Source organism: Onychomys torridus, chromosome 13 (assembly GCF_903995425.1).
Source record: "Onychomys torridus chromosome 13, mOncTor1.1, whole genome shotgun sequence".
Taxonomy (NCBI): domain Eukaryota; kingdom Metazoa; phylum Chordata; class Mammalia; order Rodentia; family Cricetidae; genus Onychomys; species Onychomys torridus.
Genome location: NC_050455.1, coordinates 44,857,171 through 44,870,495, shown reverse-complemented (window position 1 = coordinate 44,870,495; position 13,325 = coordinate 44,857,171). Strand labels below are relative to the sequence as shown.

At 42.9% G+C, this 13,325-nt stretch overlaps 1 protein-coding gene across 1 annotated transcript in view; it reads right to left on the bottom strand.

Moving 5' to 3' along the window:
• Window positions 1-13,046, bottom strand: part of Gramd2b (GRAM domain containing 2B) — a 62,744-nt gene extending 49,698 nt beyond the window's left edge. The window contains exon 1 of the mRNA XM_036204908.1: window positions 12,780-13,046. Coding sequence (XP_036060801.1) covers window positions 12,780-12,862 — 83 coding nt within the window. The 5' untranslated portion in view covers window positions 12,863-13,046. The remainder of the gene's footprint in view (window positions 1-12,779) is intronic.
• Between the last annotated feature and the right edge of the window lie 279 nt (window positions 13,047-13,325).

Here is a 13,325-nt window from a genome sequence, read left to right as displayed (position 1 = left end):
TACAGGGTTTCTCTGTCCTGGAACTCACTCTATTGACTAGGCTGGCTTTGAACTCACAGAGATCTGTCTGCCTCTGCCCTCCGAGTGCTGAAATTAAAAGGCATGTACCATCACCACCAGGCTTCTATTTTATTTTTTAATTATGTATATCCATGTGTCTGTGCACATAAGTGCAGGTTTCTGCAAAAGACAGAGGTGTCAGATCTTTCTGGAACCAGAGTTAGAGGCAGCTGTAAACCACCAGCCATAGGTGGTGAGAACTGAACTCCAGTCCTCCAGAAGGGCAGAATGTGTTCTTAACAGCCAGGCTATCTATCCAGGTCCTCTACCCTACGTTTTGAAGCAGGGTTTCTCACTGAGCCTGGAACCCACCAACTGGCTATAGTGGTTCCAGAGAGTCTGTCTGTACCTCCCCAAAACTGAGATTACAGGTGCACTCTGCTATTGGTTTTTCATGTGAGTGCTCATTATCTGAACTCAGATTGTCTTAGTTGGGGTTTTTATTGCTGTGAAGAGACACCATGACCACAGCAACTCTTATAAAGGAAAACATTTAATTGGGGCTGGCTTACAGTTTCAGAGTTCAGAGGTTTAGTTCATTGTCATCATGGTAGGAAGCATGACGACACTCAGACAGACATGGTACTAGAGAAGTAGCTGAGAGTTCTATATCTGTATCAGCAGGCAGGAAGAGAGAGTGACACTGGATCTCTTTTGAGCATCTGAAACCTCAAAGTGACACACTTCTTCCAAGAAGGCCACACCTCCTAAGTGCCACTCCCTATGAACCTATGGGGACCATTTTCATTTAAATTATACAGATGTTCTCATGCTCTCACAGCAAGTAAAATGGAAACTGTACAAATGGATACATCTCCCAGTTCCTTAAAATATTTTTAATGCTAATGCTATATCAGCATTTATCTGAGTATATCAAAAGAATTTAAAACCATTTAGAACAGAATAGCAATCATAAATACTTGCTGTTTTCATGGGGGCATTAATTCTAGATCTGGATGTGTAGAAATTATTGTAAATATTGCCCAGAAACTGTCTTATTATTTTATAGTTACAACTTGGTTTTGATTTTTTAAAAAAAAAAGATCTTATTTACAGAAAGGTTTAAAGGTATTTAAACTATTCTTGTCCACTTTATTCACCAAAATTGGCTTTAAACAACTTCAGGCTGTTTCCAGAACTTGAATTCTCTCTCAAAAGAAGAGGCGTTGCCAACCCTGTGGCTATTTGATCAGGCTTGGAAAGTAACTCTGCAAGACGGATTTTCAAAAGATTTTGTGAAACTGTGGCATTCTTGCTCAAGTTCTTGGGTTCCGTTGGTGACTACTTTAAAACAGACAATATTTACATGCTCTTCAAACAAATCAGTCACAGCCCTCTAGAAAAACATTCTAGAAACATCTGTACAAAGAAGAACTGAACTATGGGATTTATTTTACTTTATTTTATTGAGGTGGGGACTCTCTATGTAGCCCTGGCTGTCCTGGAATTTTCTTCATAGACCAGGCTGGCCTCAGAGAGACAGAAATCTTCCAGACTCTCCCTTTAGAGTGCTGGGATAAAAGGCATACGCTGCTATGTCTGGCTTCAACTATAGACTTTAAAATAGGAGATTTATGAATAACTACAGTGCACATCACAAAGTAAAGCAGCAATGGAAAAATAGTCACTTCTGTTCTGTCAGAGCAGAGTGCAGGAAGATCTCTGAGTTCTCGGCCAGCCTGGTCAACATAGTGAGTTGCAGGACAGCCGGGGCTATGCAGAGAAACTCTGTCTCAAAAACAAAAAGCAAACACAGGACAATGAACTGATAACCATGACGGCTCAGTTGGGAACCTCCCCCTGCACCAAGCTCAGAAGTCCACCAGCTAAGACCATGTGACAGCTGTGTCCTGATGGTTTTGTTAGTGTTAGAACAGCGCAGTCACTGTGTGGGTAAATAACTACGCTGCAGAGAACCTTGGGAAGAGTGGGGGTGTGATAGCAATGTCTGCTCTGTGGTCCAGATGTGTGTGATCACCCTTCAACCTCAAGCAACCCCCAACCCAAGTGCAGAACTTCTTCTTACGTGATTGTGAGCCACATGACGATGTTTTGGTCAATGAAACACTACACAGATGACAGTGACCCATGAGACTGCAAAGGATCTGGAGGGCTCAGGAGATGTCTCAGTGGTTAAAGTACTTGCATTCAAGCACCAGGACTGGAGTTCAGATCCCCAGAACCCACGGAAATGCTGAGAAAGTACAGTGGGTGGCCTGTTATTCCAGCCTGGTGGGGGGGAGGGGCAGAGATAGGATCCTCAGCCCAAACTGGCCAGAGATGCTAGCAGTATTCGTAAGCTCTGGGTTTGATAGAGACCCCCAAATAAATAAGATGGAAGAAGGATTGAGGATGATTCCAGACACCAACCTCGGGCCTCCACATGCATGGACACTCATGTGAATGTGCACTCACACATGTGTGTTCACACACCTGCAAATACACACACGCACATACACATGAGCATGGAAAAAAGGGGAAAAAATGCTATAACTAATTAAAATAACTCCTGTGACATTATAGCAATATAACATGGTATCATGATGTCCTCTGTGTTTATGGTGATGTTGGTACAGAGGAAATAATTGTAGGGCCAACTGTATGAAAGCACAGTAATATTATCACAAGGTACACACTGTTCGATACCAAAAACAAACTTTTAAAAAATATTTACTGCCATGCTTTTTATGCTCTCCAGATTTACTCTTTTTTTTGTTTTTTTGGTTTTTTTGGTGTCTCCTTCACTAAGGCCCCGGGGGGCAACAGATTAGGCCATTACATGAAGCAAAAGGCCTGGGTGGGCAGCAGTCTGGCATAAGTACACTCTCCGATGTCCACACCAAGGCAGAGTTCCCTAACAGTGCCATTTCTCCAAATGTGTTCCCATCGTCACACAACACAAGACTGGATGTCCACCTGAAACTCAGCCTTGTAAGGAAAACACAACACTGGATTTACGGCCTCACACGACAACAGAATAAAAACATTTGCTTCATTCTGTTAGAAGAAGCATGATACGCCGGAAGTTATGGAAAAGATCAGCAAGGCATTGGAGCACCTTTTGTTGAATTTAACCCATGCAGAAAACCTGGCAGGTCAAGGCTAAGGATTCACAAGAGGAAGTGCCATGAGTCAGGATATGAGGATCAGATGTCCTGGGTAAGAGCACAGGGCAACGGATGGGATTTAAAAAAAAAAAAAAAAAGCAATCGCTAACATTGAAAGAAGCTGGGTGCCACAGAAACACAGCACATGTGAATTTCTGCATAGAAAACGCAAAGCCGAAAGCTCTCCAAGACTCCTCAGGGTTACATCCCAGATAAGTCGTGTGCCACTGGAAGAATGTGAATCTTCTGAATTTTGACAATTTACTTACTATATGTTACATCTTTCTCCCATCTCCACCCCATACTACAGTTTATGACGTCCTGGGACATGTCAGCCCTGGGCCAACCGCACCTCTTACGGTCCCCATTTAAACTTGAAAGTGAGTGGATACAACACAGGTGGTGAAATGGAGGCTCAGCTGCTCAGTACTTTGCCAGGGCCTTTCTTGTGGAATTGGTCTTCTCAATTTCTCCAGTTTATGACCCCAGAAAGTTCTGACAGGAACCAGCTGTGATAAAAACACTCGCTCGCTTGCCCTTACTTTGACTGAGAGACTACTGAAACAATGGACGCAAGAGATGTAATTTCCCTGGAATCGAGCTAGAGGAAGGTTTCTGAATCCCCGGGGCCGCCATGAGGGGACCCTGTCTCCCAGAAAGATGTGCAGTTTTCAGACCACCACACAGGAGACCATGGATTGTAGTGAGGGCGTCAGTGATGAGTAAGTAGGGCGGGGCCATGGCTTAGTTATGTAGAACTCTGAACCTTAAGCCTGAACCTCAGGCCAGGCATCCAAAAGTGGACTGAGGTGGTGGTGGTGTCCCTGGGGTCCTTTGTCTCTCTCCCTACCTTGGCAAATCTCCCTTTTCTGGTTTTCAGTATTGATTTGGCTCCCCCTCCCCACCCCGCCCCATTTTTTTGAGACAGGGTTTCTCTGTGTAACAGCTCTGGCAGTCCTGGAACTCACTCTGTAGACTGGGCTGGCCTTGAACTCACTGAGATCTGCCTGCATCTGCCTCCCAAATGCTAAGATTAAAGGCATGCACCACCACCACCCAGCTTAATTTGGCTTTTTAAATTTAGCTTATCGAGGAGAGGTGACTGAGCCTGGCTTGTTAGCTCTAACAATCCACAGACTCTGACCCTAACTGCAGTAACAATCTTTTGAACTCACATGCCAGCAAGAAATGACCCAGGGTATACAGATATATAAAGTAGGCCTACAAATGAAGCAGTTACTGATAACAAATCATAAAGAAATGTATTTTAAAACAATTTTTGCTATATGTATAATTTTACTATTTCTTAGTGATGGATGTGCTTGATTATTGTAATATAAAGGATTAAATTTTGGCTGAATATTTGATACAAGTACTGCAAGGGACATCTTATAGAGTTGATAGACATCTTGATTTGATAACTGTCAATGCTGAGAATATTCCTTGGCAAATTCAGCAGAAGTATGTTTGGGAGAATTTCAGACACTGTATAATCCCAAACTAAAATTGGCTGAACAATTTTTTTTTTTTAAATATTTAAGATATGTGTGCATCACATGCATGCAGTGCCCTTAGAAGCCAGAAGAGGGAGTCAAATTCCCCTTGAAACCAGAGTTACACATGGCTGTAAACTGCCATGTGGGTGCTGGGAATCGAACACCAACCGTCTGGAAGAGCAGCCAGTGTCCTTGATACCTGGGCCATCTCTCTGTAGTGGGTCCCCAAAACAGCTTGACCACACAGCTGCCATGACAGGCTTAGAGGCCCAGACACAGCTCTTGTGACAGGCTTACTGGAAGGCAACATGTATACCCAGGAAAAGCCTTAAGTTAATACCACCCAGCGAGGGCCTACATGTAAGGGGAAGTACTGACATCCTAAACATTTTAACCATTAGATAAGGCTAGATAAGATGGCCACATGTCCCTGAGTCTAGCACACACCTGTTTTTGTTTTACAGATACCCCTAGACAAATGTCAGCCAATCAGGGTCCTGAACCCTGGAAATCCCCTCACCCAACCACTGCTATGATTAAAAACTCTATCCAACCTGGGCTCAGGGCTCTCTGCTCTCACCACTTAGTTGGACAGATAGAGGGACCAAGCTCAGAACTTGAAAATAAAGGCTCTTTGCTTTTACATATGGGATTTGGTCTCTGTGGTGGTCTTTTAGGGGTCCCGGTGATCTGGGCATAACACTCTCCAAGTCAGCAACTTAAAAACAGCAATTTTTAAAAAATCAAACATTCTAACATTATAATCCAAAGATATACTGATTTGATACAGGGCAGGGAATGATGACAGGAAAATATTACAAAGTCTCTTATCCATAATTAAACCGTTACATCCCTGTAAGAGCGGCAAACTTCGTATGTGCGGTGAAAATACCACAGTTCATAACGGAGAACAGTCTGGGATCTGGGATAGTGTTTCAGGCAGTGTTTGCTGGCATGATGTGGGGAGACAGTGCGCACCCTACAAAGTCTGCTTGCTCTGTGCTCAGAACCAGGGTGATACAGAAACCCACAATGTAACACAGTGAGGAACACCTCAGGTTCATTATGCATTTGATTTTGAGTTCACTGTGCCCATTTCATTCAGAAACCCATGACTGCCGCCAAATTTTTCTTGACTCCCACATTCAGTAATATATCCCATATGTGGATTGCATCCCACAGTTTAAACAGTCAGGCTCCAGGAGACAGGAAGACCCAAAATCTCAACTCTGATTCTCTGGATAAACCAGCAATTTCCTGTGATATTAACCCAGTCATAGAGCTGGTTTGGTTCACTACAGGTATTTTCAAACAAACCAGAACATGTGTATCTTTATCATTCAATGTCCCACCACCGAGGACTGCCTTCCAAAGTACTTTTTGCACTTTTTAATATACTATAATGTTTAATTCCTACCTCAAAGTTTAAACTAGCCACTTGAACACACACACACACACACACACACACACACACACACACACACACACACACACAAATGTAATAAAAGGAAAATTTAAAAACCACGGGAAGCTTAACTGAGAAGAGGTGAGATGGTTCAGCATGGTTCTTGCCACCAAACGGAGAACCTGAGTTCGATCCCTAAGGATCTACATGATAGGAGAGAACCAAATCCTTTGACCTGAACCCCTACACACACACACACACACACACACACACAAACAAAACCAAAAAAAACAAAAACAACCCCCCCCCACACACACACTAAGTTTTAAATGTAATAAAAAATTTTAAAGCTCAGGAAAGCTTTATGGGAAACTTTTACTGCAAGTTATTCATTTTTACTTAAACTTGAAATTTTTTAAGATTTCATTTTATTTCTGTATGAGTGTTTATCTGCATCCATCCATCTACATCTATCTATCTATCTATCTATCTATCTATCTATCTATCTATCTACCTACCTACCTACCTACCTACCTACCTACCTACCTACCTATGCATATGTATAACATGTATGTGCCTGGTGCTTTCAGAGGCCAAAGAGGACATCAGACTCCCTGGAAATAGAGTTACAGGTTGCCGTGAGCTATTAAATGGGTGCTCAGAATTAAACCCAGGTCCTCTGGAAGATAAATACTCTTAACTTTTAAACCATCTCTCCAGCCCCTTGAACTTGAATTTAAAGTTAAAAAAAAAGTATCCCCAAAATAACTACTGAAAATACCAGAAAGCATCCTTTGAAGGCAATGTTTCTATCATGCACATCTATTCTCCTGTTCTACTTACACATGGAGTTAAATAGATTTCTATAGTCTTATTTGTTTGTTTATATATCTAGTTATTTCTTTCTTTTTTTTTTTTTTTTTTTTTTTTGGTGTAGGGGGTCAAATCCAGGACCATATGCATGTGGGGCAAGCCCTCTCCCACTGAGGTTAAATTAAAATCCGTATGTCTCAAGTTATTAAAGTTCAGATTTAAAAAGACAAATTGCATTAAAATGTATATTGAAAGTGTAATTCATTATTCATTATTTAGGATATGATCCAAAATAACATTTGCTGAGAAATATATCTTTAGTTCTAGCCATTTGTTGAAACTCAGTAATAGTACCTTGACCACTACTAAATCAGGTCTATAATTTTAAGGAGCGAGTCATTTGATAATTTGTCAAAAAAAAAAAAAATGCTGAGCTATATGTGAACTATTCATGTATGTAATGGTGCATGAAAAATTCATAATGAAAAATGTAATAAAAATAGCAAAAAAACAAGGTAACAAAATATATAGTTAAATTATCCATTGTGGTTCAAAAAAAGGTAATACTGCACTTTTAAAAGTATCTTTTTAAAAATTATTTTTAATTGTGTGTGTCTGTGTGTGGGTATGCTCATATGTGTGAGAGGAACTGCAGAGATCAGAAGCATCCCATGCCACTGGGGCTGGAGTTACAGGCAGTCGTGGGCTGCCTGAAGTAGGGCGCCAGAAATCAAGTCAGGGGTCCTTTGGAAGAGCAGTATGTGCTCTTAACTACTGAGGCATCGCTCCAGCCCCGGGTTCACTGCCTGCTAACAGCAGATATGCAGTTTGGTGACAAGAGAGTTAATGGCCTCAATGTCTAGCACAATGACCCCAAAAGCAGTAGCTATGGGCAAGCAAATGAACCTACAAATAGCTGACAGAAAGTATGATTCAGACAACAAACATGTGGCGCTCCCCCGACACAGTCAGGCTGAATGCAAGTAGAAGCTTGCCAGATTTCTTAATTAAGGAGCCACGGGTCTCCACCTCCCTAGCTCACCAGCAAACCATTCTTCAAAGTCACCATTTGTAGGTCACCTTGAATAAATTCCTGAGAAATTTAGTGGGGGGTGGGGATGGGAATGTAATCGGTTTACAACCCTTTCCCACTTAGGGTAAAGATTCCCAAGAGCATCTAGTGGGTAGCATGTGGGTTGAGATATGCCAGCAATTGACGGCAGCCCTTGGTACAAACTAAACCTTCAATAAACAATGAATAATTATTATGACAGCAACACTAAATTCCAACAACTGACGACATATATACAAGGTGAGCACTGATAAGGAAGGAAGGGCTGTTTGTGGCTAGTGATGGGTAGAAGGTTGTACATGAAGGAAAATTGGAGTTGATTTCTAGAGATAAAAGAGAAAGGAGAGAAAAACCTCTGTGAAAAGGAGCAGAGGTGAGCAGAGGGAGCTGGAATGGAGACAATCCAACTCTATTCTTTCTCTATACTGTCTCCTCTGTCAGTTTTGTAAGAATATTTTCAAAATTTAATTTCTCTATTAATATTTCTGGTCCTGGGTCTCACATAGGCTATTCAAGCAGCCTACTTCTGAGCTAACATTATCCCGATTTTTTAATTAGGAGTTTAAATGTATTTATTTTTATTTTATGTGTATGGCATATGAGTGTTTTGCCTGCATGCATGTAATTGTACTGTGCATGTGTCTAGTGCCCTTGGAGGCCAGAAGAGGGCATCCAGCCCTTCTGGGACTGGAGTTACGGACAGTTGCAAGCTACCATGTAGGTGCTGGGAACCAAACCTGGGTTCTCTGCAAGAGCAGCCAGTGCTCTTAACCATCTCTCCAGCCCCCTTCATCAACACTTTAAAATGACTAATCATGACTACATATATTTATGGGGCATACACACACACACACACACACACACACACACACACACACACACTGAAATGAGTAAATCAAACTACTTAGCACATTCTGTACCTCACCACCTATCATTTTTTCAGGATGAGACATTTGATATTTTTCTACTTTGAAATATACATTATTTACGTCACTTTAGTTACCTTGCTACCCAACATAGCTCACATTTATTCTTGACATCTACCTGACATTCTGTCCTCTTTATTACAGGCTACACTCGCTTTGTTTGTGCGTGTGCACCCCACGGCACATGTGGAGGTCAGAGGCCAACTTTTGTGAGGCAGTCATCTCTTTCTACTATGTGGGACCCAGGGATCAAACTCAGATCATCAGCTGACTTTACACTCTGCACTATCTCATCAACCCTGAAACTCTGTGGCCTGATCAACAACTCCCCATTCCTTCCCACTCTGTACTCTGGCTAACTATCATTCTACTTCTATGACATCATGCAGTATTTGTCATTCTGAGCTTGGCTTATTTCCCTTAGCGTAATGTCTTCTTGGTTAATTCAAATGTCCCAAATGACAGGATTTCCTGCCTTTTTGAAGCCAAATAGCATCCCTACACCACATTTTCCACTGCGCATATGGACTAGATTTTCTTCATCCCTTCATTCATTAATAGATAAAGACTGATTCTGTAGCTTAACTGTTGTGAGTAATTTGGGTATGGTCATGGTGGTGCTATGTGTTTTCTCTTTAATACAGGGCTGCTAGTATGACTGTCTCACTGACAGTGATGTACAGGTGGCTAATATTAGGAAAGGAGGTTGAGATGGTCTATGCACATCCAGAATTAGAAGGACCTTAAAAATTTGGCAGAAAACTCTGTGTTTTAGAGTAGGCTATGGAGAGCTACTCTGGTGTTCAGACTCTGGAACTAAGGCCCAGGGATAAATGTTTCTATCTAGTGTTTCTATCTAGGGAGAGAGGACGTGGGCTGGAATCTGAGCTGCTGTTGTATTAATCCTGCTTAGCTTCTCCAAGTTTCAATGCTCTTATTTGTAAAATGGAGTTATAATGATGCCTATCTCATTCTGTGTGCAAATGAGCGTGAAGTGTTGAGCATCTTCTCTCTCACACAGCAAGCATTCTCAACAATGCCCACTATTATTACCCAGGTGGCTAGGTTCTGGGTCAGAAGGTGGTGCAGTTAGGATGCCATTCTAGTACTTTGCCACAAATGTTTACTGAGACACTTGGAAGCCCACAGAAGAAAGCATAAACATGTGGTAAGCTAAAACGATTCCAAGGGACATTATCACACTAGTACCACAACACTACAACAACACTCCCTTCTTTAGGTAACTCTTCTCCTGACACCAGAGCAAGAGCTGAAGAACTCAAAAGAAAATGTCTAAAATCTAGATGGAAACAAAAGTGACTCTGGCAGGCTTAGAAAATGTTGCCTTGCAGGGACAAATAAGTTAACAAATTCTGCCATATGATGGCAATAGTTAAGACATCTTAACTACACAGAAGATCCAGTCAGAGGTCAAACTTTTTACAGTACCTTGTCCACATAACATGGCAATGGCTACATGTGAGTCTTGCCCAACCTACCACTCTTCTGAGTTCCAGGACAGATGCAAAACCACGTTTATCTTTGAACTGACCACATGATTGGACAAGCAGGTACTGCAGTACTTGTTAACCAAAATGAATTTGTGAAATGGATTATTCCAAATGAAAGGCTTGTATCAGAGCTATGAGCTTCGGTATGGTCAGGCTTATTATTATCTATGAAAGCATTTCCCTAATATCTAAGCTTTGAATGAACAAAACTTGTACCGATGCTGTGGTAGAGTTTCCAATCAATCCGAAGCACAGTCTTATGCGCGGATCTAGACACTGGGGCATGGCGATTTCTAAGCTTGGCAGCTCTTCAGTAGACTTGAGTCATTTTTCTTTGTGTAAATGGAAGTAGACTGCCTTGGGTCAATCTTGGACTAGGAATTTTAAGACCCAGGTTCTCTAGTCCCCTTTGCCCCTCAATGCTCCAGTCACAATGCCTACATCATGGTGAAAGCATTATCCATACTGAGTTTTCTTTGGAGAAATAAAGTATGCATAAACATGTGTTACTTAACGGTTCATCTTTTTCTTAGATCTGAGTTCTTTCCTTATTTACTTTTGGGGTTTTGAAACGGGGTCTTTCTATATAGCCCTGGCTGTCCTGGAACTCGCTATGTAGATCAGGCTGGCCTCGAACTCATGGACCTTCTCCTGCCTCTGCCTCCAGAATGCTGGTATTGAAGGCATGTACCATCACGCCTGGTCATAGATCTGAATTATTATTATACAGTTAGTATTTTATTCGGGGTGAGAAAAAAACACATTTTATGGGGGTTTTAGTTCTGGCACCCTTTTCCCTTCATCAAGAGGAGTAGGAACTATACCACGTCTCAACCTTTTCTGCAAGATCAAGTGCAGGATGAGGAACATTAGCTTAAGCTGCTGGATACTGGATGGCAAGGAAAAGAGAGGTCAGGAGAACAGAGACCTAGGAGACAGAACGGCCAGGGCCTTGAAACCACGGACCATAGCGGCTAACAGCTTTTCTCCCCAAATGTCCATGTAAACTCAATGAACAGAATCTGGAGCAGTGGTCCTCAGCCTTCCTAATGTTGAGACCCTTTAATACAGTCCCTCATGTTAAGGTGACCCCCAACCACAAAATTGTCTTCATCGATACTTCATAACTATACTTTTGCTAGTTATGAATTGTAATGTAAATATCTGTGTTTTCCAATGGCTTTAGGTGACCCCGGTGAAAGGGTCGCTGGACCTCCAGAGGGGTCATGGCCCTCAGGCTGAAAAATGCTGATCTAGAGCCTGCAGTCACGCATGAAAGTCCTCACAAACAACAAGGCTGTGATTCACAAACACCACCAGCAACAACAAAACATCTAGATGATGCTCATGGAGGCTTCACTCTTACAAATCATCACTGATAGTAGTATCAATAAAACATTCCAGGCTCACCAACAACTTAATAGCATGAAATAAAATTGGGCTTATTTAGATATTGGCTGTGCCATTAGTTAATGTTGCAGCGATACGTTCTGACACATTATGGTAATAGAGCAAATCAGCAAATAGTCAAAGATTCCTTTTTTTTCTTTTAAAAAGAGGAACAAGAATAACAACCACACACACACACACACACACCTCTGGATTATTAAATAAGCATTCAATGTAGCACGAGAAATGAGAATGCCCTTCCAGGACGTAAATCCTTGTGATGGAAATATTTGTTCTCAGTGCGAAGGATTTACAGGTCAGATAGTGTGCAAATCCAATATGCACGGAGATGACTTAAGAGCACGAACACAGCAGCATTTGAAGTGTTTTTGTCTTAGTACATGTTTCAGTGTTCCTTCACGATACTGTAAAGTGTGTGTGTGTGTGTGTAAGGGCACACAGACTTGGAAGGAACGTATACTTGTCTCTTAGGTGGAAACAGCGAAGAGGAACTCTGAGCGCCAGCCACGAGCTCTAAATCAAATAAAGTACACATTATTGTGAAAGCGATCAACACATGACACCCAATAACCAGAGACACCTGGATCTCCCCAGGGATCATTCACAAATGGAAGAACTGAAGCAAATTTTAGCAAGGTTTCTTGACATGGCGCCAAGATTTGAGGAGTTTCCCCAGATCTCCTTTGGGAATTAGAAAACGTCAACTATGCTTTCGGATCCAATACTTCTCATCGCCACCGGATCACAAAATAGACCATGCATTTTTAATGGGGGAAGGCAGGGAGAAAGAAAAGGAAAGAGTTGGAGAAGGGGGAGGGAGGGAGAGAAAGAAACAGAGACAGACAGAGAGACAGAAACAGACAGAGAGACAGAGACAGAGGCAGGCGTTTCTAAACCCTACAGAAGTTTAGAAAGCCTTTCCCATCGGAACGCAGGCTAACAGTTCGGTCAGGGCGCGTCCCCCCCAGAGGTCACTTACTGGGCTGGGCCAACTTTGCCTTCTCTCTTGCCGAGCACTTTGGCGGGCTTGGCGTCCTCCACCTCTTGCTGGAGCTCAGTCATCAGGGCCGCGGCCCGGGCGTACCCTAGGACTTGGCTCCCTACTCGGGGCACCCGGCTCCCGGCCCTCTGGTGCTTTAGCCTTGGGCATCCAGGCGGCCGAGCTCCGGGGCCGCCAACCTGGACACGTTGGAGCCGGCGCGATTGGTCCGAGCCGGGCTGGAAGAGCCCAGGGGGAGGGAAGGGGAGGGTCGAAGCAAAGTGACAGCCCTTTTCCCCAACCCAGGAGGCAGAGGGAGAGCAAATGGAAACCTGTTGAACTCGTCTTTCTGGGAGAGGACGCTAATTGGCCAAGCAGGTGAAACATTTGCCTAACAAGACAATGCAGTAGCCGCCTGCTGCTCTGGGTCTTCTCCCCCCCCCCCCTCCGCACCTTGAGGCTAATCTGGGGCGGGGGACTGGGAGGTGGAGGTGGGGGATGAGTTGGAGCGGGGGATGGGGGGGGGGGTGGACTGGGCAGGAAGCG